Genomic DNA, 25,620 nt, shown 5'->3' on the forward strand with positions numbered 1-25,620 from the left:
AAATTCGAGGTCAGCCTTAGCAAGTAAGCAAGATCCTGTCCTGAAATTTAAAAAGGGATGAAGATGTAGCTCAGCAGTAGAGTACCCAAGGCTCAGTCCCCAGGACCAAAACAAAAATAAAAACAAAACAAAATGTTTGGTTTATTTCTAAACAGATATATAAAACTTTACTGCATTTCAAAAAGATATAAGTAACGGTGCTTCCCTTCTCTGAGAGAGGCAGCTCTGCCCTTAGTGGATACAAAGTGACCTAATTCTTTGTAATTATACCTAACAACCCTCAATATAGCCTAATAATATTTTTCTAAAGTCCCAATTCTCTCAAAACCTGAAAGAACAGATAGTAGCAGAAAACTGATGAAATACATATATAGTATCTCAGTTTAGCTAGTAGTATTGTGCTGATGTTACTTTCTTGGTTTTGACAAATGGACCTTAGTTGTAGACGTTAATAATAAGGAAAGGTGAATGGTGGATATACACAGAGAACTGTACTATTTCTGCAACTTTTCTGTAAATCTAAAATATTTCAAAATTAAAAATTTCCTTCAAAAAAGGTAACTGAGCCAGGCACAGTGGTGCACATCTGGAACCTCAGTGACTTGCCAGAATTTTGTTTCCTGCATACTCCTGGTATTGATGCTAACAAGTATTGAAATGGCTGACGACCACAGATACAAGGCCAAAAGCCAGTAAGTATTACAACTGAGATGTGAAAGAAGTACAATGAAACATTTCCAGATTAACTCGCAGCTGAAAAACAAGATAAAACCCTTAAAATTAGTTAAATTGCTGAGTCTGTCTGGATTTTCTTACAGTGGAGTTGTTGAAACTCATTCACATTAGGTATTAACATATTACATGTTGACCTATTTATTGCTTTTTGTGCTCAGCCAATGGCCATCATGTAGTTGTAACAGCCCTTAGCATTGCAGTTGTAGGCAAAGAAATAACCCAACTGGACAGGTGTGTTGGCACATATCTGTAATCTCAGTGACTCAGAAGGCCAAGGCAGGAGGATTACAAGTTTGAGGCCAGCCTCAGCAACTTAGTGAGATCCTATCTCAAAATCTAAAAATAAAAAGGGCTGGGTTCAATCCCCAGTACTCCCCAAATTAATTAAAAACAAACAAAAAATGTAGCTGAGTACAAATAATGACTTAACTGTAAACTTCATTTTTATATTTCAAACATTCAAAAGGCAATTATAAACACATTCCAGTTAAGATTCTGCTATTTCCCTTCCCAGTCCTGTCTCTGGTTCTAGGAACAAAACAAACAAACAAAACCACCCAAACCGGGCTATGGTTGTGGCTCAGTGGTAGAGCACTTGCCTGGCATGTGTGAGGCACTGGGTTCGATCCTCAGCACCACATAAAAATAAATAAATAATGCTATCGTGTCGCTAAAAAAAAAAAAAACACCCAAACCTTCTGGTTTTATATAACTCTAGACCACCATCTCTTTCTTGGATTACTATAACAAAGGTACTGTAATAAATTTGACTAAACTCCTATCTCAATCCCTTACCCCAAGTCCAAGTCCATCTTCCATAGAATACATAAACTTCCTGTTAAAATCTTTGAATAAGTTTGCTCAAATCTTCTAGGTCTTTATTAAGGCTTAAAAGGATCCTTTTCACCTAATCTCCCTAGCCTTACCTATTACTGCACCTATACCCACAGGCTCTACTATGAGAATACAAGATGTCTCCTGAATATTTCATAATTTTTTTTCATGCATGCATTTTCTTTGCAAAATTTGTGGTTTTCTACAAACATGAATGCTTACCAATCTTTTTTATTAAAATTTTTTTGACAAACATTTGGGAAGTATTTTATTCACACAGCTTTCTGACTCCTCTACATCGACAAATCAGACACCCTTAGCACTTTCTGTGCTTTACATCAAAATTATTATTGCAACTAACACATTAGTTGCTTGTGTCTACTTCTCCTAGATTACAAACTGCTTATTAGGTTTGGAAGGCCTAGGTTTTACCTATCTTTACAATTTCAGAAACCAATACAGCACTCTATAGACTAAGCAATATGAAACACTTTGTAAATGGTGGTGTAATGGTAATACAATGGCAATATAATATAATGGTAATATAATATAAATGGTGGTTTGCAAATATTATTCTGAGATAAACTGCACATTTAAACTAGTACTCTTCATTTCAAAGGACTAGCATGTCTGATCTATATAAAACCGTACTGTACGGACCTGATTTTAAGGACCATTTGTTGTTTTTTAACTTGAGTTTGAAGAGTTCAAACTTAGGAATGTCTCAATTTTTTTTTTAGCCTATTCTTAAAAGATATAGCTGGCTAAGAAACACTGAGAAGGAACCTAAAATTAAAATCATCTTTACCTTAAAAGCAATAATTAAGCTCTAATGAGAATAAAGACTAGCTCTGTAATGATTTGTTTTAGAAATGTACAAATATTCAAAGACAATATACATCAAATATATGTGACTACTTATTTTAAATTTTAAATCTCCAGGGAAAACCTCTATCTAGTTTACTTTTTGTTTCTTTGGAGATAGAATCTAACTGTGTTGTCCAGACTGGCTTTGAATTTGTGATCCTCCTGTCTCAGCCTCCTGAATACCTGGGATTATAGGTGGAACTATCGTGTCAACACATCCAGCTCTTATTGTACACTATGATAATGACATTGAAGAGCAGAGCAGGCAAGGTCTTATTGAGAAGAATGCCAGGCACTCTATTCTACAGGAGTTCAGTTTCAGAATCTCTTCAAGAAGTAAACATAGCTACTCTGTTATAAAATGGGCCTCTAGAACTTAATTATAAGCTGATTATCTCTTCAGAAAATTCATGGGTAAGTCTGGCTCCCAGAGGGGCAAGTTTATCAGTGGTCAAATCATATTTGACCACTTCTCTTGATTTTCTGTCCAAATTTGTTATAATAAGCTGTAACAGAACAACACAGAAGTGGTAATGAAGAGTATTTGTTTTAAAGTGGTCTGTACCAAGACCCCTTAAAAAAGCTCCTTGCTCTTTGTAAAATCACTGGCAATGAGAAAGAATCCAAGAAATCAGGTTTCCTCTGAGACTAAATCTGGCCTTCCTGGGCTAAGCAATATTAGTTACCAAAAAGACATTTGCAGAACCAGGCCTAAGTCTCAGTGCCAACAATGAATAGTAAGATTGCCTCAAGAAGTCGTTATTTAGCACTCTATTTTTTCATCTATGAAAAGCATGGGCTGTGTGACAAGATCTCTCAGCTCCAACATCTTACAAGTTTAATCATTACTCCAAATTTGGCTGAGTCTGGACTTTAGTTAGAGAATAGGGGAAGACTCTGTACAGAAGAGTTAGAAAAAGGGAAGATTAACTGCTATTCTGTATTATACTATGTTTTGCTTTCCCATCATTTTTTTTAAGTCAGCAATGCCAATTAGAGAATAAAATCATCTATTTAAACCAGCACTTCCTGATCTTAGACTCTACAGCTCAAAAAGAACATGGTTCTATTGAAAATATAATCTTAACTTTGTCTGTTTTACTTTGGTTTCTGGGTGATTTTCCTCTTTTTATACTTTAAGACAATAACATGAACACCACGCAGCATCAGTTACATTCTAAGCTTTCGTGGCACTCCACTTATGTACTTATTCACTGACTTCTTCCAGCTATTCCATCATGTAGATAATATCATCTCCATTTTATAAATGAGGAAATCGCTGGCACAGAGTGATTAAATAACTTGCTACATGTCACACCATTAATAAGTGATGAAGGGATGGAAAGGACTGTAGAATGAAATAGCCATTATTACCTTGTATTCATGTATGATTACAGTACGGGTGTGACTCTGCACCATGTACAGCCAGAGGAATGAGAAGTTGTGCTCTGCTTGTGTATATTGTGTCAAAATGCATTTTAATGTCATATATAACTAAGTAGAACAAATTTAAAAAAAATTTTTTTAAAGTGATGAGTCCTGACCCCAAGATCTTAACTAAAGCTCTTAACTATCATATACCTTATTGTCTTCCTGACAAGAAGACTGTGCTCATTTCATTACACCAAGGGTACCATGTAAATGCATGAGGCTATCCTGAAATAATAGGTGAGGTTTTAGCTGTCTCATAGTACTGGAAGATTCAAATCATGTTTGAGAAATTCGCAGATCAACATCCTTGGGGAAACATAAAAATTCTCTTCAAAAGACCAGCTTACCCCTGGGAATAAACAGTTTATAATGCTTCCCCCAATTAAGTCTAGGTAGGTCATTCTGTTAGGACCAATGGCAATAAAACAAGTGTTTTGAAGTGGTAATTTTAACTATGTTGACAGGAATTAATTATTTGCATAATGAAGTTAAATGATTTTAAAGAGACTGTTTGTTTGAGCTGATGCTGGTTCTTCTGCTCCCTAACATATAAACTGTTAGGATATTGTCCGAACCACTCAACATTAAAGTAGTACTAAATTGGCTTATTAAAGAACCCATCCAAAATGCATAACAGTTATTGACTCATCTCTACATGAAAAGGGCTACTGAATTTCCTAAAGTTTCCAATAAGAGACACTCCCCTCCCCCGTTGCTATTCACACTTGTGTGGACGCGCGAGTGCGCGCGCGCGCGCGCACACACACACACACACACACACACTTTAAGAGTGGTTAGAACCAAGGACTGAACTGTTTGTTAGGGCAGAATTCCCCAGTCTTTCCAACCTGCGTGCTCAGAACAAAAGGAAGAGTGTTTTGCACCTGGTCCTATGAGAATGTGAGCTTGCAGTAAGTTACAACTATAATACACTCCATCAAAGCTGAAGCACTGAAACGTTTTTCGTTTTTGTTAATACATATGAAATACTGCCAATCTTCCTTTTGGAGGGAACTTAAAAATGACTAGATCACAATGTTAAGACTCACAGCTGCATATCAAAGTTAAAACATGATTTAACTCTGAGGGATCCCTTACAGAGTATTGCATGGGAACCTGGCTTAGTCCTGCCAAAGCAATATAATGGCAAATTCATAGTCAGGTAAGTTCACATCAGGACCTAAAAAAATAAGTTGTTGACAGCTACTCAGGAGGATGAGGAAGGAGAATCACAAATTCAAGGCCAGCCTGGGCTCTGTCTCAAAACTGAACAAAAACCTCTGGGTGGACAAAGTTTAGTGGTACAGTGCCCCTGGGTTCAATCTCCAGTGCCATGCACGTGTGCGTGCCCACACAGTAGTTAGTGAAATAATTCTAGTCCCTAGTTCTCTGGACAAAATGAAGGAAAGGAATAAAATAATATTCTTAAAGCCAGAAACACAAAAAACACAAAAATTAAGGTACTGATAAAAATAGGAAGAGATGCTCCTGACTGAATCCTCCTACATCTAGAAGAAAGGGGCAACAGACAGATTCATAGACTAAGCATAAAAGTCAGTTTTTGCCTGTCAACTTCCTCACTGAACTCAAATCTAGAAGTTCCAACTCACATGACTGTAATACTGGTTTTAGAATTAATAGGTCATAAATTAAAATTCCATTCATGTGAAAATATCCTATTTTCAAAGCATAAAGGAAACTACAAATCACGGTATTAGAGCTAAGTTTATTTTGTTAAATTAATTAGGGGATGGAATCATTATTACTTTTCAAAAGGGAAACAAACAATGTACCTGAGATAGCTTCCAAAATAAGCAACAATATTTGGGTGTTTACAGTCTTTCATCATAATAATTTCTTGCTGCACAACTGCAAAATCTTCTCCTGGAATAAAAAAAAACAAACATGTTGAATATTTAGTAGGCAAGAGAAGCTTCGAACTATTCATTTATTTCAAAACATAATATGAAGATAATTATGCATTTAACATAAATAATGAGCTATAAATAAACACAACTCATAAGTTAATGGTATTACTTTTAATGACAATTTCAGTCCTGACTTAAGAGAAAGTATACCACAGTGATTAAACGTATGATCTCCAGTCCCAGACTTTCTAGATTCAAATTCTAGTTCTGTTCCTTCCTATGCTGTGTGAGCTTGGGCAAATTACTTGACTTCTCCATGTCAATTTTCTACTCAGTAAAATAACAATGACCTATCTCCCAGGGCTGTTGTCAATGTTAAATAAATTAATACATATAAAATGCTTAGAATAAGTAGAGTAATTTCTATATAAGCATTGACTTATACTTATTACTATTATGCCTAGGACATAATCATCAGTTGTCATTTATCACATTTTCCTTTATTACTAGATAACAGCTAACACTTGCAAAATAAGGAAGTAATTCCTTTTTTATAAGCAGGACCCCTTATACACTAAGCATGTAGATGTATTTCCACAGGCTCTCTGCAGAGCCCAGCTGCCTACACAGCAGCAGCAACAGGTTACTGGATGGACCCCCACCCCCACAGGCCTGTCTTGTATTCAGTACTTGTTTCCACCACATAAAAATGGCACTATATCTGAGCTTGGTCAGGAGATTAACAAATGATCTCTCCTATTCCCTCCCTGCCCAGATTCTTCAATATGTGATCTGGCAATCCCACAGCAGTGTCACATGCTGTGACTCCTGAATAAACACTTGTCATGGAGAGCAACAGAACTGCAGGGAATGCAAATGTGGTAAACCAGAGACTACAGAAAGAGAACAAATGGAAGTGTTTACACTTAAAACAAAGTGGCCTGGATTACTAATTCAGTTTTCAAGTACTATATTCTATGACTAGCTGGATAAAATGTGTATTAGCGACAAAGTTTAAAAAAAAAATTAAGAGTGCTTTAGTATTTACTGCTCAAATCATAAGTAAGTTGTTGATGGGTAAACCCTGCAATTTCTGGCGTTGGCATTACCCATTGTAAATGTAACCGAAACAAGAACTAAACAAACCACAAATCATTTGAGCCTGATATCAAAATCCACCTCACTGTCCCAGTTACAAGGGAAGAAGTAATAGAGAACAGATGGATGTCAAGTTCTTAATTTCTGTAGTGATGTGAGCACAAAATTAAAAAGAAAAGAACTCCAAAGAAGAGGGGGAAATTTTTACATTCTCAAAAACTCAGAGCTAGGATCCTCTTATGAGTTAGTTTCCCACCTTAAGAATTCCTGATTTTCATCATATAAACAAGAAATCCAAGTTAAAAGTTATAAAGTTATAAGGGACTAACACCAATCACCTGGAAGTTCTAAACTTTTGCTTTTTACCCACCCTGAAATTATACTTTTCTGCAATCTAATGGAAGGGCAATCCACAATCAAGGTTGATCTACTCAGTGATCCCAGGACTTCTGATGGCTAGAGGTTGGGAACTTTTTCTGGGGTAAGCCTCAGAGACTTTATTCATCATCACGTAACCTCAAAGGCACCAACCCAGAAGGACTGATCTTTGGAAAGCACTGAGGAGAGACAGGAAAAGGAGGGCATCTAATGATACAACTGAGCCGCTACAGTAGGCCTCACCTACGCTTGTAATTCTCCGATACACCCATACATGACCCAAAACTCCCTGTATCATTTAAGCCACCATGAGCAGGGGTTTCTCTTTACCTACAAGCATCACAATTTGTACTGTGATCTTTGTACATATCACAGCCCTTACTATGCTCCATCCATGTCTGCTTGTCTACATCCTCACTAGAAGACAAAGCCCTCTAAGACAGGACTGTGCCTGAATTGTCTTTGTATCCTGAGCACCTGATACAAAACAGAAAGAACTGTTGACTGAATGGATCTACATTACACTTCTGTGAGGGCTCTAAAAGGGGAATATCAGCTTTTGGTTTAATTTTATCTAATTATCAGCATGCTTTATACAATTAATAGACTATTTATTACTCCTTTTGATTTCTACTTCAACTTATGAGAGGCTTTAAGGCTTCAAGTACAACTTCTCCCATGAAATGTTGTTGATCCAAAGTGAATAATTTCTTTCTTTATGAAAATGGCTAAATTAATTCAATATTTTTATGGGAGAAAAGTTCACACATTCAATTTTAAAGGTAAGTGAAAAATATAAACTTTGGTAGAAAAAAAAAGAAAGAATTTAATACATTAATGTTGATTTAAAGAACTTTCTTTAAAGCTCATGAGAGACATATTCCAAAGTTGAAAATGAACAAACTTAAGGGGAAAAAAATCCTATCATGCTTAATTGGGACACAAGAGCAAAGATTAAACTAGATAATCTCTAAAAACTTTCCAATTCTAAGAGTATAGAGTTTTTTGATAAAATTTTTAGACTTTAAATAATTCATCTTCCAAAAGATGTTCCCCCTCCCTTAATGAAATGGGAAACACATGCAAGACTACAAGTAGAGGACATAATGAATGAACTAAGAACTAAGGCAGAAAAATATAAACTAATACATGTAATGTTCTTAGAGCATTCATCATTCATAATAAGTGTTAATAAATGTTAACTACTTACAGTTAAGAGAAGGAGGCTGAATAATGATTCCCAAAAGTCTTAATGCCTAAAACCTGTGAATGTTATCTTTCGTGGCAAAGGGAATTCGCAGGTATTAATAAACTGAGGATCCTAGATAGGTAGATTATCCTAAACAACCCAGGTGACAACTGACAGGATTTGCTACACTATAGGCTTTGAAGGGCCAATTAAGGAATGCAGCTCTAGAAATTGAAAGAGGTTAGGGAATACAGCCCTGTTGACACCTTGATCTGAACTCAAGAACTTTAAGAAAATAAATGTGTTGTTTCAAGTTACCAAGTTTGTGGTAACATGCTATAGCAGTCATAAGAAATTAATGTTATTATACAACATCATTATTACTGTGGCAAGAACTGGAGATATAGCTTAGGGTAGACCACTTGCCTAGCATGTGTGAGGCCAAGTTCAATTCCCAGTACTGCAAAAACAAACAAACAAACAAACAAACTTATTATTATTGTGGCAGAGCTGGATAGCCATTCACAAATGATCGGTGTACCCCTCTCCATAGTGTGCAAATTATTGGTAGGAGGCAGTCATCTAGTCAGACACTTCCCAGTCAGTGAGCATGCTCCTGTGCCCAAAAGACTAGTTCTTGCCAAGAGAATTCGAACAAAAGTCATGTGTCCCTTTTTCATTACTTTTCCCCATCATCAGGTTATATAATATTGTGAGTACTCAAGGAAATGCAATCAGCCTGGGTCCCTGAGTTACTAACAGGAAAAAAAAAATCCAACTTGGTTTTACAACTTACTGGATGTATGATCTTGGGCAAATTACTTTCTCTGTATATGTTTCTCAACCTACAATGGCAATTACATAATACAAAATAATATGTTATATATATGTGTGTATAATAAATAGCACATAATAGCAATTACCCACATTCACAACTCCACGCCCCCCTTCCTCTGCTTTCTTTTTCTTATCACATCAAACATATTATATGTTTACTGATTTACTGTATGTCTTTCAATAGGGACATTTGATATGAATGCATTACTGAGTTATCCCAGAAATATTAACCAAATGAAGCCCACAAAAGTAAAAATAAGGTGGGACAAATAGTTGGAACACAAGATGCTCACAATTTATAATACATATTATTGTACCTTGGGAGACAAACACATACCTGAAAAAAAAACTATTAAAAAAAATCTTTTAACACTTTAGAATGCATCCAATTAAATTATATACATAAGAATAAGATTTAAAATGTAAGAGCCCTACACAAGTATTTTAAAAGACAAAAACCCTGGAAAAGAAAAAAAGGAAAACATTTTACTTTTGAGTAAAAGGACTTTGGTAAAAGGAGGCAAATATCTCATGGATATTTGAGTTACTACAACCAAAATACAAGTTGAATCTTGAACATAAAAAAAATTCTATCATATTCATCTGGAAAATTAACATGAAGAAAACAGTTTTATAATAGATTTTACTTCAAAATATTACAGAAAAATAGATATCAGAGTTGATCTATCCAGAATTTTCGTTTCTCTGATTTTTGCTAGTTGAGTATTAAACGTCCTATGGCCAGAGAAAAGAGAATGAAACAAAAGATATCTAAGTTGGGAAGGAAAATGTATATTTACCTCTGTTCACAGATGACATGAAATTACATGTTTAAAACTCTTAAATAGTTTACAAAGAAATTTCTAGAACAAATGAATTCAGCAAACTAGCTGCAGGATAAAAAAAAGTCAACACATACAATCAGTTGCATTTATATCCAATAAGCAATCTGAAAGGGAAATTACAACAATCCCAGTTACAAGAGCATCAAAAGAAATAAAATATTTAGTTATATACTTAACCTTGGAGGCAAAAGACTTGTAGGTGAAAACTACAAAACATTACTGAAAGGAATGAGACATCCTATGTTCATGGACTGAAAGACGATGTAGTCAAGATGTCCATCTAACCCAAAGTAATCTATGGAATCAATGCAATCCCAATCAAAATCTCAAAAACATTTTTTGCAGAAGTAGAAAAGGCAATCCTAAAATTCACATGGAAACACAAAGGATCCCAAATAGCCAAAATAATCTTGAAAAAGAACAAAGCTAGAGATCTCATACTTCCTGATTTTAAAACATTTTACAAAGCTACAGTAACCAAAACAATTATGGTACTGGCGTAAAGACAAACACATGACCAATGCAATAGAATAGCCTAGAAATAAACCCACACATATTCTGTTAAGGCTCTTTTATATGGTGCCAAGATTACACACAAAGTAAGAACATTCTCTTCAACAAATGGTGCTGGGAAAATTGAATATCAACATGTAATGGAATAAAATTGGACACTTCTCTTACATACATAAAAATCAACTCATAATGTTTTAAAAACTTAAGTGCAAGACCTGAAACTATAAAACTCCTTCAGAAAATAAAGGCAAAATAATGCACAACATTGGTCTTGTCAAAAATACAGGCAACAAAAGCAAAAACAGAACAATTGTGACTGCATTAAACTCAAATCTTTGCATAGAAAAAGGAACCATCAGCCAATTGGAAAGGTAACAAACAAATGGAAGAAAATATCTGCAAACACTATATCTGATAAGAGTTTAATATCCAAAATACATGAGGATTTCCTACAACTCAATAGAAGACAACAACCTTAACAATTAAAAATGAACAAAGGATGAGGAATATATTAGTTTGATTTAATCATTTCACAACATATACATATCAAAACATTATGTTGTAATACCCATAAATATATACAACGTACATTTGTCAATTTTACATTAATAATGCTGGGGATTATTTTCTTACTGAAAAAAGAATTTGTCTCTCCAAAAACATTCAAATGGCCAATGTGTATGTGAAAGATGCCAGCATCACTAATCATCAGAGAAATGCAAATCAAAATTATAATGAGAGGGCTGGGACTGTAGCAAAGTGGTAGAGCATTTGTCTAGCACATGTGGGGCACTGGGTTTAATCCTCAGCACCAAATAAAAATGAATAAATAAAATAAAGGTCTTATATCCATCTACAACAAAAATAAATAAATAAATGAGATTATAGTGAGAAGGCTAGAGTTGTAGCTCAGTGGTAGAGTGCTTGTTAGTATGTCTAAGACACCAGAGAATAAACAAAAAGGCAAACAAAAACCATGGTGAAGACTCAGCTCCAACCTGTTAGGATGGCTACTATGAAACAAACAAAAAACAGAAAGCAATAAGTGTTGGTGAAGATGCTGATTAAATTGGAACTCCTATGCACTACTTCTAGGAATGTAAAATCATGCAGTTGCTATGGAAAACAGTATAGAAGTTCCTCCAAAATTTAAAAAAGCTGAGCGAGCACACCTGTAATTCCTACTGCTGTAATCCCAGTGATTTGGGAGGTTGAGACAGGAGAATCACAAGCTCGGGGTCAGCCTTAGCAACTTAGAAAGACCCTGTCTCAAAATAAAAAATAAAAGGGGTTGAGGAAGTGGCTCAGTGGTAAAGCATACCTGGGTTCAATCTCCAGTACCATGATGATGATGATGATGATGATGATGATGAAGAAAAAATAATAATAGCACCATATGATCCAGCAATCCCACTCCTTAGCAGATGCCCAAAAGAACTGTAATCAAAATCTCAAAGAAAGACTGTGCCCTCTTGTTCATTGCAGCATTATTCATAATAGCTGAGAGGCAGAAACAACCCAAATGTCCAACGGTGGATACATGGCTAAAGAATATGTGATACACACACACACAATTATCTCTCTCTCTCTCTCTTTTTCTATGTGTGTGTGTGTGTGTGTGTGTATATATATATATATATATATATATATATATATATATATATATATCTCCACATATGCACACAATGGAATATTATTCTTTCTTAAAAAAGAGGTCTTATCATACGCTGCAACATGAATGGACGTGGAGAATAATATGCTCAATGAAAGGAACCAGTCCTACAAGGACAAATATTGCGTGATTCCACTTATATGAGGTATGTAAAGTAGTCAAACTAACAGAAGAAGAAAGTAGAATGGTCAATGCAGACACAGAGTAGAAGAGGAAACATGGAGTTAGTGTTAAATAAATACAAATTTCAGTAATGAAACATGAAAATGATCTAGAGGTTTACAACATCCATCTTACAGTTAACAACACTGTACTTCAATTTATTAAGATGGTAGGTCTCAAGTTGTATATTTTTACCATGATATTTTTTTTTTAAAAAAATGCCCTATGAATGCTTGCTTTGCATGCACAAAGCCCAGGGTTCAACCCCTAGCACCACAAAACAACAACAACAAAAACAAAAACAAACAAACAAACACAATCCTATGGCCAAAGAGAAAAGTTTTGATTTGGACTATGGAAAACAAATAAGGTTTCTTATGCATATGTTGTGGGTATTTCATTCACAAATCTTCAAACTTCTATATTATTTTAAACATAAAGAAGTGGGAACAAATACCTATACTCTTCTTCTTTTTTTTTCCAGTTGTAGATGGACATAATACCTTTATTTTATTTATTTATTTTTATGTGGTGCTGAGGATTGAACCCAGTGCCTTACATGTGCTAGCAAGTGCTCTGCTGCTGAGCTACACTGCCGGCCCAAATATCCATACTCTTCATAAAGGTATGTTACAACCAGCTTTAATTTTCCATTTGTTAAGTGGCACCGTTATGGTATGGTTATAAGGTATCCCCCTAAATGCTCACATGTTAATGCAGGAATGTTCAAAAGTGAAACAAATAGACCTTAAAAGCTGTAATCTCATCACTGGATCAACCCATCCGATGAATTAATAATCTGAATGGATTACTGGATGGTAACTGAGAGGCAGCTGGGGTGTGGCTGGACGAAGTAGGTCATTGGAGCATCACTTGAGGAATGTCTTCTCTCTCCTTTCCAGCTGCCATAAACAGCAGCTCTCCTTTGCCATGCCCTCTCGCCATGATTTTCTGTCTCACCTCAGGTCCAGAGCTATGAAGTCAGCTGACCACAGACTGAAATCATGAGCCCAAAATAAACTTTTCTTCCTCTAAGTCCTTCTTGTCAGGTATTTTTGGTCATAGCAACAAGAAGTTGATTACCAAAGGTACCATTCAACATAATTTTTGAACTCCACTTCATGCTGTAGAAGCAATAAATGGAATTACCAGCATTTCAGTAATACATGACATGGCTAACATCCCAGAACTTTGATTCTCTCTCTTTTTTTTTGGGGGGGGGGTACTGAGGATTGAATCCAGGGACACCTAAACACTAGCCCCAGCCCCAGCCCTTTTTGTTTTTTATACTGAGGCACTAAGTTGCTTAGAGCCTTGATAAGTTGATGAGGCTGGCCTTGAATTTGTAATCCTTCTGCCTTGGCCTCCCAGATCCTTGGGAATACAGGCATGTGCCACACATCCAGCTGTGATTCTCTAAAAAGAAGCTACCTCAAACTACCAGAGAATACAGGAAATACACTAAATGAAATCCAATTACCACCTTTAAAATATGTAAATAAAATAAAATTCCAGTGGCTTATTTTAAAAAGATGAGAAACTAGCTTAAGTAGTTATAATAACAATTTTCTTCCTAAAACCAAATAACTAACTCTCACTTTTTAGTTTTAGTTTGGGGGATATATACAAAGAAATACAAAGGCAGGGGCACCCTATCACTGAGCTACATCCCCAGCCCTTTTTAAATTTTTGATTTTTAAAAAATGTTGAGAATGGGTCTAAATTGCTTGGGGCCTCACTAAGCTTCTCAGGCTGGTCTTGAACTTGCCATCCTCCAGCCGCTGGGATTACAGGTACATGCTACAGGTAAGGACAGAATAAAAGAACACTAAGGCATGGTGTAGATTTTAAGGGAAGTAATTCTACTGACTTCTATACATACTTCAAAACAAATAAAAAAAATAAATTATAATGATTTCATACCAAAGTAGTTTGTGCCAGATGATTAGGTTTAATATTTGGAAAAAATAATGAAACTGTGATACCAGCTCCAAAAGTCATACTTTAATGCTTGTTTTTCAATCCTGTTTTCTAATAGCTGTCCCCATGAAATTTTATGCCACAAATATTTTGAATATCTATTTATATGTGTGTATGTATATATTTATGCATAAAAAGAATGAGTTTTTTCCCTCTTCTTTTGTGTGGGTGTGAGTGTTTATGAGAACTGAACACAGGTCCCTGAACATGCTGGGCAAGTACTCTATTGCTTAGTCACGGTCCCAAACTGTTTGTTTGTTTTTTTGAGACAGGCTGGTTTTGAACTTGCAATCCTCCTGCCTCAGTCTCCTGTTCATGTGCCACTATGCTGGCGATTCTACCACCTTCTTATTTTAAAGAAATATTTGAGAAAACACTCTCAAATGCAAACAAATTATATCCAGGTTGTGAGGGCAGAATGGCTTAACCTGAGATTACTGACTTAACCTGTGAGATCTCTGTTTCTTACCATGGTCCAGCTCTTCTTTTGAGAGCCAGTTTACCCATGCAGGTCTGATTGAAGACCCCAAAACAAGGAAGGTAATCATAACTTGCTTAGTGAGAAACTTTGTTGTTTAAATCAAACAAACTTTGGGAGTGGCAAAAGAGGCTCTAGAGTTAGACTGCCAGGGTTCAAATTCCAGCTCTCTACTCAATTAGGGCAAAGTACTAAAACTTTCAGTACTTTAGTTTCCTTAACTATAAACCTTTGTAGAATAAATGATGTAATAGCCACTCTGTCCGTGATGGCAATAAACACAGGGTACTGAGCGACCTGTTCAACACTCAAGGGAAATAGGAAAAGGTGCCACATAAGGACATTCCCTAATGACTTGCCACTCTGATGCAAGATAAAGAGGGAGAAAGTGCCTCTTCTACCTTTACGGACAGGAAAACCAACATCAATGTTGACAGGAAAGAAGGTTCATAAAATGCAACTTGAGATTTGTGAAAAAATAGTGGACTGAGGTCTTACTGGTACCTTGTTTTGCTTTTTAAATTTTGCTCTACAATTTAATATGTACTTCTCTCATGAACATACAAAAAAAATATACTATCCTATTTTCCCACTGAATTTCCTTGTTTATCAATCTCAGTATTTTTCATTGTGTTGGAAAAGGAATGAATTTCTGCACTTAGAAGAGTTTCTCCTAAAAAGTTGCTATCTAAAAATTAATCACTTACCTGTCTGCATTTATATTCTATTTTAGCAACTGGTATTGCAAACAATACCACGAATGAGTAATTGTAAGTAACTTTAAAATTCTAACTTGAAATCACTAAAATAAAAAGACAAAAAAAAAAAAAAAAAGAAAGATTTAAGAGACCTATAACAAAACGACAGTTGTTGAAAGCCTAAAAGTACATGAGTTCTACTCTACTAGCCAGCTCTGACACACACTATTCATCTTACTTTATTTTTTAATTTTTGTTCAAAATGGGCCAACAGCTGACAATGTTCTAGCCCAATCCGATTTAAGACTATAGCAACAAACTTGTAATCTCACAAAATCCGGTTTATTGTCCCACTACAATGAGTAAAACTGCACACCAGAGGAACCTACAGTCATCTCACCAAAAAAGGGAAGACTGAATTCAACACAATCTCTTTATGTCAAAGTGAGTGATATTTTCCAGGAAGAGGGGGATGTTTCATTTTTGCTGATATAATTTTATACTGCTAAATCTCTACAGTCTGTGATTTTAAACAACAAAGTTTCTCACTAAGTAAGCAAGCTATATATTCAAAGACACAGTTTGTTACAACACTCTATAGCTACACCATTCTTGGAAGAAACTTCCAAGAAGACGCTTCCTGTGGAGTGTGGGTTTCAACTGTGTTTGTTTGCTCTGATATATAACCAGGAGGATTTTACTGTCAACTTGAGATTTCTGTGACCTAAGAGTCCTGTTCCATTTTATATCAGGGTATGAAGAATAGCTTACTAATTATACTGACTGCATTGTATTCCTTTAAGAGTTTGTTTGCTGGCTTAAAATTTGGCTTATTCTGCATCAATTTCTGCTAAGATATCTAATTTGGGCAAATATACTGATTTTGAAGAATCATGTTTATTTTACCCCAGTGAAGTTCATTTACACATTTAACATACATAACAATCACTAGTTGAAGTGATACACACACACACACACACACACACGTCTGGCTCAATCTGATACAAAGAACTCCCACACCACGGCCAAAATTTGGGAGTGGTGAAAGCGGCTCTAGAGTTAGACTGTCAGGGTTCAAATTCCAGCTCTCCACTCAATTAGGGCAAAGTACTAAAACTTTCAGTACTTTAGTTTCCTTAACTATAAAAAACAGGGACAATGATACAAGGATTAAACAAGTCAACATATGCAAAGCACTTAAAACAGTGCCTGGCACAAATTAAGTTTGAATAAATGTTAAGTTATTCAGTAGGAATACATGGTGAAAACAAATTCATCTCTACCTTATTAGTTGCCAGATTTTCCTCATTAGTTTGATTTATCCAGTAAGTATTTATTGAGTGCCTACCAGGTGCCAGACAATGTGGCAGGCAGTGGGAATCTATATTATAAAGATAAAGGATATAAAGTTTGTCCCCAAGAAATGACAGTCTAGTGAAATCTGCAGCACCACCAGATTCTCAACAACAGCTATTTTTCAATTTTTTAAAGGCTAAAACATGTCTTTATTATTAGGAATAGCTCTTTACAATTTTTTTTAATCAAAGCTGGGAAATTATGCAAAATGAGAAGTGGTCACAACTTACAGTGAATGATGCTAGCAAAGTAAAGTAAATATGACTACATAATAAAAAAAAAAAAAAAAGGGAAACCAAAACTTTACAACTTTACAAGTACTGAATATACATACTCTAAAGAAATACTGTTCCATGGCCAGTTGCCCAGCACCAGTCCTGTCTCTCAGAAATCCACCCTGGGCCTCTGCCTGGTCTCTCTTCCTCCCACTTCCACCAGGTTGCTACTTATGGGATTCAGGCTCCCTCAGGCATGGGAGATTACGCTCAAGATAGCAGTGTTCACTACTGTTCTTCTTCACCCTCACCTGGATCTCAACTCCTACAGCCTGGCTCTCAACTCCTACAGTGCTCCTCTCTACCTGGTATTTTATCATGCACCACTTTTTGAACATCATCTTTTTCTTTTCCTCCTTTTTTTGGGGGAAAGGGGGTTACTGGGGATTGAACTAAAGGGTGCTCTACCACTGAGCTACATTCCCAACCCCTTTTATTTTTTGAAACAAGATCTGGTTTAAGTTTTCCAGGCTGGCCTCAAACTTGTGATCCTCCTATATTATTAGTCTCCTGAGAAGCTGGGATTAGAGATATGTGCCACTGTGTCCAGCAAACATCATTTTTAATTCCTTTTCTACTCTTGCATTTTCATCAAATCTTTCCTACTTACCAGAGGGAAAATGCTGCTTCCTTTCTTTCTGCTAAGAAAGAACTAGTCCTAGTAGTCCTACTAGCAGTATTAACTACCTATACCCATTGAGGACCTATTTAGTAGTCTAAAAATTTGTTTTAAGTATTAATACCACAACAAGCATTATTTTAACAACTTTCGCGAGAAATAATTCACTTAACTTAAAATTATAATCCAATAATTTTTAATATATTCACAGCCATGAACAACCATCACCACGACTAAGACATTTCACAGTCTCATCAGCAGTCACTCGTCATTCCCACCACGCCTTCCCCAGCCCTAGGTAACCACTAATCTACTTTCTATATCCACAAATATGCCTGTTCTGGACATTTCATTTAAACAGAATCACATCATTTGTGACCAGCTTCTTTCTTTTAGCATAATATTTGATCCATATTATATACATATTTATTTTTACTGAATAATAGTAAATGTGGATCTACCATGTTTCATTTTTACACTCAATAGTTTTTATATATTGTTTTCACTTTGGGCTATAATAAACAATGCTATTATGAACATTTGTATACAAGTTCTTATATATACATATGCTTTCATTTCCCTTGAGAATATATCTAACAGTAAAAACGCTGAGTCATATGGTAACTCAATGTTTAACAATTCTGCCAAACGACTTTCCAAAGTGGGTGCACCATTTTATATTACCACCGGCAACATGTAAGGGCTCTAATTACAATCTTACCAACCCTTATTATTGTCTATCTTTATTATAAATATCCAAATTAGTATGAAGGGCATCTCTGGCTTTGAATGCATTTCCTTAATAACTAATGATGTTGAGCAACTTTTCATGTTTATGTTGGCCACCTGTGTTAAGCCTTTGCCCAGTGAGAATGGGTTACTTCTCTCTTTTGAGTTCGAACAATTCTTTATATATTCTGTATTTAGTCTCTTATCAACATAACTTATATTTTCTTTAATTCTGTGCACTCTCTTTAAACTTTATTGATGGTTATCATTCTTCTTGACAAAAAATCTTAATTTTGATGTAATTCAATTTATCTGATTTTTTTGGTCATACCTTTAGAAGTACTGCCTTAACCCAAGATCTCAAAGACATTCTTACATTTTCTTATAGCAGCTTTACAGTTCTAACATGGAGATGTATGATCTGATTTGAATTAATTTCCATATATGCTGTGAAGCACACATCCACCTGCATTTTTTTTCATGTGGATATCCAGTTGTCCACCTCCCACCACTTATTAACTTGTCTTGGCACTGTCTTTTCTCTTGACTTATCTTGGCACTGTTCTCAAAAATCAATTCACCAAAAAGGTCAGGGTAAGTTCCAGACTCTCAAGTCCATTCCACTAATATAGCTATCCTTGTGCCAGTACCACAATGTCTTGATTACCATAGCTCTGTAATAACTTTTAAAATGGTTGGTATAGGGGCTGGGGATGTGGCTCAAGAGGTAGCGCGCTCGCCTGGCATGCGTGTGGCCCGGGTTCAATCCTCAGCACCACATACAAACAAAGATGTTGTGTCTGTCGAAAACTAAAAAATAAATATTAAAATTCTCCAAAAAAAAAAAAAAATGGTTGGTATAAAGAAAGCCTTCCAACAATGTTCTCACATTCAGGGTTATTTGGGCTCTTCTGGATCCCTTACATTTTCACATGAATTTGAAGAACATTTTGTTAATTTCTGCAAAAGACCAAGCTGGGATTTTGATCGTAATTGTGTTCATTCTGTAGATCAGTTTGGAGAGTGCTGTCTTCTTAACTATACTGTCTTCTAGTCTGTTAACTTGGAATGTCTTCACACTTATCTAGATCTTCCATTTATTTTAACAGATTTAGTTTTCAGTGTACAAGTCTTGCATTTTTTTTAAATAAAAGGCATATAGATTGAAAAGGAAGATTATATTTTGCAGATGATATAATCTTATTTGTAGAAAATTCTTAAGAATCCATTAAGAAACTATTACAATGGATAAGTTCAGCAAAGTTGCAAGGTACAGGAACAATATACAAAAATTGTATATTGTATTTCCATCCGTGAACAATGAACATCTGAAAATGAAGTTAATAAAAATAATTCTAATAGCATCTCATTGGATTGGTGTTGGGCAACAGGTCACAGTAATGTTAACTACAAAATGTACAGTAATTTTAATTACAAAAGGAATAAAATACGTAGGTATAAATTTAACAAAACTAATTGAAAACTGCAAAACATAATTCTTGAGAAGAATGTGTACTCTGCTGCCACTGGGTAGAAATGTTCTACAGATGTCTGTTAGATCGAGTTAGTTTATCTCCCACCCTTTCACTTTTTTTGTACTGCTGAGGATTGAACCCAGGACCATCCACATGTTCAAGTACTCTATCACTGAGCTCTATCCTCAGTTTTATATTTATTTCTAGTTCCTTGTTGATCTTCTTCCTAATTCAATCTATTAGTGAAAGTCGGGTTATCAAAATTGCCAACTATTATTGTTGAATGGTTTACTTCTCCCTTCAACATGCCAGTGAAGAAAGTACAGTTTCCTTTCAAGACTACTGTTCTAACAAAATGTATATTTTCTTAATAAAATATTAGTTCCAGGTCTTCACAATGAAATATTAGACCATGTTGTAAATTCTATACATCGTTACAAGAAAGAATAAAATATAATCTTCCACTTAACCACAAAAAAATGGAAGCAAAAACTGACAAATAACTAGATAGGAAATTCACTCATGAGTAGTTTTTAAAACAGCGAAAAGTTTATCTACTTTGGAACAGGGTCTTGTCTAGTTCTCTTACTGACTATTTTTCCTATAATCCTAAAAATTTCTAGAGAAAAGGTCTTTTAATAGGTAAAAATTGATTATATATATTGTTTTAAAGTCATGTTCTAATGACTGCTCTTGAATTGTAAACATGGCTATGTTAATATTCATAATCAAAAATGAGTGATTTCAAACACTGATTAGGTACATAACACTGCACAACAATTCTATTGCTGATAACTAGTTAATTTCTTCTTCCTATTCCCTGCAATGGCTTTTAAAAGTCTGTCTTAGGTCTCTTAGTCTCTCCATCTCCACTGACTTCTTCTTTTCAACCTATAAATATGCTCAAATTACCATTCAAATACTTACAAAAATCTTCAAATTGGCCATTGGGGCATACTACTATGCAAATACCACAAATGGCCAAGTTTCAACAGCAAAAATTTTATAAGAGTGAGGAGGTGCTGTGGAGTGATACCGGTCAAATCATACAGTTATACTGTATGCATGATGAATATGTAACAGCAAATCCTACCATTATATACAACTATAATGCACCAATAAAAATATGAAAAAAAATAAACATAAAAGAAATGTAAAACATATCCACTATTTTCAATGTGTGGACCTTATTTATTAGTAAGAAACTATTATTGTCAACAGTATTATGGTTATACCTTTTTTATTTTTTAAGGCATATTTTAAAATCATGTAGTTTACCCAATCAAGTACATAATTCAACGATGGCATTTTTAGTAAATTCATCAGGTTTTTCAACCCTCACTATAAATCAGTTTTAGAATGGTTTCTATTACCTCTATAAGATTCTATAAGTTCATTTAACTGCTAATCCACTCCTCTGCCTCCAACTCACCAGTCCACAAATCCCCTTTCCAGTTATCCAAATTTGCCTTTTTTGAACATTTCATGTAAGAGAATCACAAAACAGGTGGTCTCTGTGCCCAGCTCCTTTCACTCGGCAAACTGTTTAGTTCATTTATTTCATAGCATGTACTAGAAGTTTTATTTTATCACAAAATAGTCTTCTATTATACATGTATAACATATTTTGTCCATTCATTCACCAGCTGATGGGCAGTCAGGAATGATTCCAAGTTTGAGATATTATGAGTAATGCTGCTATGAACACTCAAGTGTGAAAGTCACTGAGGGGGAAGATACACATGAGAGGAATTGCTGAGTCATTATGCGAAATTTATGTTGAACATTTTAGGAAAGTGCCAAAATGTTTTCCAAAGTGGCATACTTTCCCAAATGCAGTGTGTGGAGTTTCCTGTTTGTGGCCCTGGGTTCATATCCTCTAGCTATATGTAGGGAAATATTAAGGGCCAAAATGATACAATGTTGGGATCTGATTCAAAGTAGAATGTAGATAGTAGATAAAATAAGGTTGGTCACACCTTAATAACTGTATCAGTGGTGGCAGAATTCTCAGCCACCTGACTATGACTACTTGGTACATACTCTGTGTCAGGCATTATTGTTTAAGTGCTTTAGATATTTAAGAGCATTTAATCCTTATAATAACCAGAAGAGGAAGTTACTATTGTTATCCTCATTTCAGAGATGAAAAAACAGAGGTCCAGAAAGCTTAAATAATGTACTCCACTCTGGACTAGAATCAAAATAGCCTGCCTTCAGAGTCTGTACTTCACCAGTGAGCAGAGCTTACCAACAAGAAAACACGTCTCCTAAGATATGAACAAAGTAAAACAGAGAAATTAAATATAAAAATTCAGATGGTTTCTATGAACATAAGTAGAAAATCCAAGGTTGATTTATACATACACACACACACACACAAAAAAAAATATGGTAATAACCCTTTATCTCTTAGTCATACAATATGAATAATTTTATTCATTTTACTTAGTTAAATATTTTACTTTTAATACATGGATCAATATATTGATATTGAACACTTGGCAATGCTCAAGATTGACAGCATCACAACTCAAACATTACATAAATCAGAAAAAAACTGCCTTGATGAACAAATAGATTTTTCAAGTTTGTATGGGGAATTGAATCCAGGGATACTTTACCACTGAGCTATATCTCCAGACATTTTTATTTTGAGACAGAATAGGTCTCACTAAGTTGTTGAGGCTGCTCTTGAACTTGTGATCCTTCTGCCTCTGCCTCAAATAGCTGGGATTTCAGATAAGCACCACCACCATGCCTGACTTTTAAGTTTCTAATTTTCGAGGTAATTTTTTTTTGGGGGGGGGGGGGGGGGGCGGGGTATACTGGGAATTGAACTTAGGGGCACTAGACTGCTAAGTCACACCCCCGACCCTATTTTGTACTTTATTTAGAGACAGGGTCTCACTGAGTTGCTTAGTGTCTCACTGTTGCTGAGGCTGGCTTTGAACTTGTGATCCTCCTGCCTCAGCCTCCTGAGCAGCTGGGATTACAGAAATGCACCACTGTGCCCAGCTTCAAGGTAATTTTAAAATGTACTAACTGAGTTCTAGTGCCAGGCCCTGAGTTCAGTGCTAGTGGCACGAATTTGATTAAAATATGGAAACAAAAAAAGATAAGTCTAGAAGGACAAGATAGCTATTATACATGCTTTAATAGAGTGACTGATTCTTCTAGAGATGTCCGCTTAATCATTCCAGGGGTCAGAGAGGCTTTCTGAAAAAGAAGACACTCTGCTGATATGAGGGGCTGATGTATTTATGTATAAACCACCTCTGATTAGGATCATTTCATCAAATAACACAGCCACTTCTTTTTTTTTTTTTTAAAGAAAGAGTGAGAGAGAGGGAGGGACAGAATTTTAATATTTATTTTTTAGTATTTGGCGGACACGATATCTTTGTCTGTATGTGGTGCTGAGGATCGAACCCGGGCCGCACACATGCCAGGCGAGCACGCTACCGCTTGAGCCACATCCGCAGCCCCACACAGCCACTTCTTAACGAAGAAAAAGAAGGCCATGCTTTAAGTGCCGAATCTTTAATTTCTTTTTATAACCTCAGATTTCAACAAATTCAAATAGCCTTCTTAAGTTTCTAAAAATTAAAGAATAGAAGATTTGGGGGAAATAAAGAAACCTTTTCTTATGATATTAGAATGTAACTAGACTATCCAAGATCTGTAAACACATGTAATGGAAAAAAAAATGTTCTTTACTCACTATATTTCAGTGTGGTGTGAGCACATTCAACAAATCCTTAAATTTTTGTCTTCTTTAAATTTTTAATTTTTGTCTTCCTTAAATTTTTGCCTTAAATTTTTGTACTTCTAAGCAGTTTACTGATGATCTATATCAAGATAGGCAAACAATAAACAGTAGGGGGCCTGGTTTCTAAGAATGATTTTTTTAGCTAAGAATATTTTTTATATTTTGGGAGAGAGGGAAGAGTCCAGGGAGGAAAACGGCCTGCAAAGCCAATAATATTTACCATCTAGCCTTTTGCAGAAAAAACTTGCTAACCCTTCAAAACTCTGAATGGATTTACATTCATATGAAGTTGAATCCTGAAGGCACCCTAACTGCTACGGACCGGTCTGGACACGAGCACAATTACTTGGCTTACAGGAGGAGGTCTGAGAGAAAGCAGAAAGGGATTGAGCTCAGAAAGATGTGGGTTTTAAGAGGGGGGTAAATCCAAAGGGAAAATATAGTTAAAGCAGATAAAATATATGAAATCGTCCTTATGGATTTTATAACATGTCACTCAAGGTGCAAGGTAACTATTAAGATGCTAATGGTACACAGGTTTGAGAGTTGGGTCTACCAAGAAAACAAAGTAAGATACCTAAAGCTCCATGCCCAAGTTCACGTAGCAAATGGACAGGAGACAAAGAACTAGAGTACAACCTCCCAGATCTCAGTTCCCTTCCTCCCACTGCCCCGCCACAGGACAATGTAGCCCTGGAAACGCACTACTATCAACTAACTTCTTACAAGTTAGCTCCACTGGATTCAGAAGGCACTAATCAGGAGAGCTCCCCTCTCACCCCCAAAGCAGACAACCAGTTCTATTTCCCAGAAAGTACTGGGATAGAAGGTAGACCAAACATCATTAAAATAAGCCTTAAGATGGCAAAAGCAATAAGAAACATCAAATGTCAAATAATTTACCTGGTTCCAATTTTATTACTTTAATTGCTGCTAATTCACCGGTGTTAACATTTCGCGCCTAAAGAAAGAAAAAGAAAAGATTATCTTTAGTTTTCACTGAAAAGAAACAAGTGATCTGTATTTACAAAATAAACAGTAGTATATCCATCACAGTGATTTCAGCATTAACTCAAGTATACTTAATATGGCAGTAACAACAGCTAACACTCAAAACCTCAGTACTTGCAAACATTATTCTAAATGTTTTTATGTTAATTCATTAAGTCCTCACAACACTCTTATTAAGATAGGAACTAATGTTATTCCCATGTTGCAAATAAAGAAATGAAAGTATAGAGTAGTTAAAGAACTTGTAAGGCCATATATCTGGTAAGGGACAGTGTTGGAATTCAAACCCAGGCAGTTTGATTCCAGAGCCTAAGCTATTAAGTACTACACTATATAGCTATTCATTCAAAGGTTGGTAAAAGTTTTGAGTTAATGAACTTGCCTTAAATTTTTTCATATAAAACCTACAGAATATGAAAGGTTAATTTAATTATCTAATTAAGAGAACAACCCCCTTACATCCTTTTAAACCTGATGGTAATGTCAAATAATTGTATTCAATATAAACCAAATATATTTTTGCAAGTCTCGTATTAAAAATAAAAGTCACTTTAAAAATCAACTCCTAATATTACATTCCTGGTACTTAAAAGTGTAGTTATATCTAAATAAGCAAAAACTTCCTTTCAACTTGCATAAAATGGCAATAATTCTTTGCAAATTTAAAATACTTTAAAATTAGATATTTAAAACTGTTAACTGAAATGCAGGTAAATTTTCTTATCAACCAAAAGAGAACATATGCAAATACCAGATCACAGGAAGATTCATTCATGTAACCAGGATTATCGATTTGCA

The 25,620-nt window shown here is 35.3% G+C and overlaps 1 protein-coding gene across 6 annotated transcripts in view; it reads right to left on the minus strand.

Annotated features, from left to right (window-relative positions):
- Window positions 1-25,620, minus strand: part of Map4k3 (mitogen-activated protein kinase kinase kinase kinase 3) — a 188,025-nt gene that overhangs the window by 89,528 nt on the left and 72,877 nt on the right. For all 6 annotated transcript variants that reach the window (XR_011704329.1, XM_071601519.1, XM_071601518.1 and 3 more), the window contains exons 2-3: window positions 24,715-24,772; window positions 5,661-5,751 (exon numbers count right to left, since the gene is read on the minus strand). Coding sequence is in view for 5 of the 6 variants with exons in the window: in XM_071601519.1 (XP_071457620.1) it covers window positions 5,661-5,751; window positions 24,715-24,772 (149 nt within the window). In the remaining variant the exon portion in view is untranslated. The remainder of the gene's footprint in view (window positions 1-5,660; window positions 5,752-24,714; window positions 24,773-25,620) is intronic.

This window comes from Marmota flaviventris, chromosome 14 (assembly GCF_047511675.1).
Source record: "Marmota flaviventris isolate mMarFla1 chromosome 14, mMarFla1.hap1, whole genome shotgun sequence".
In the NCBI taxonomy this organism is placed as follows: domain Eukaryota; kingdom Metazoa; phylum Chordata; class Mammalia; order Rodentia; family Sciuridae; genus Marmota; species Marmota flaviventris.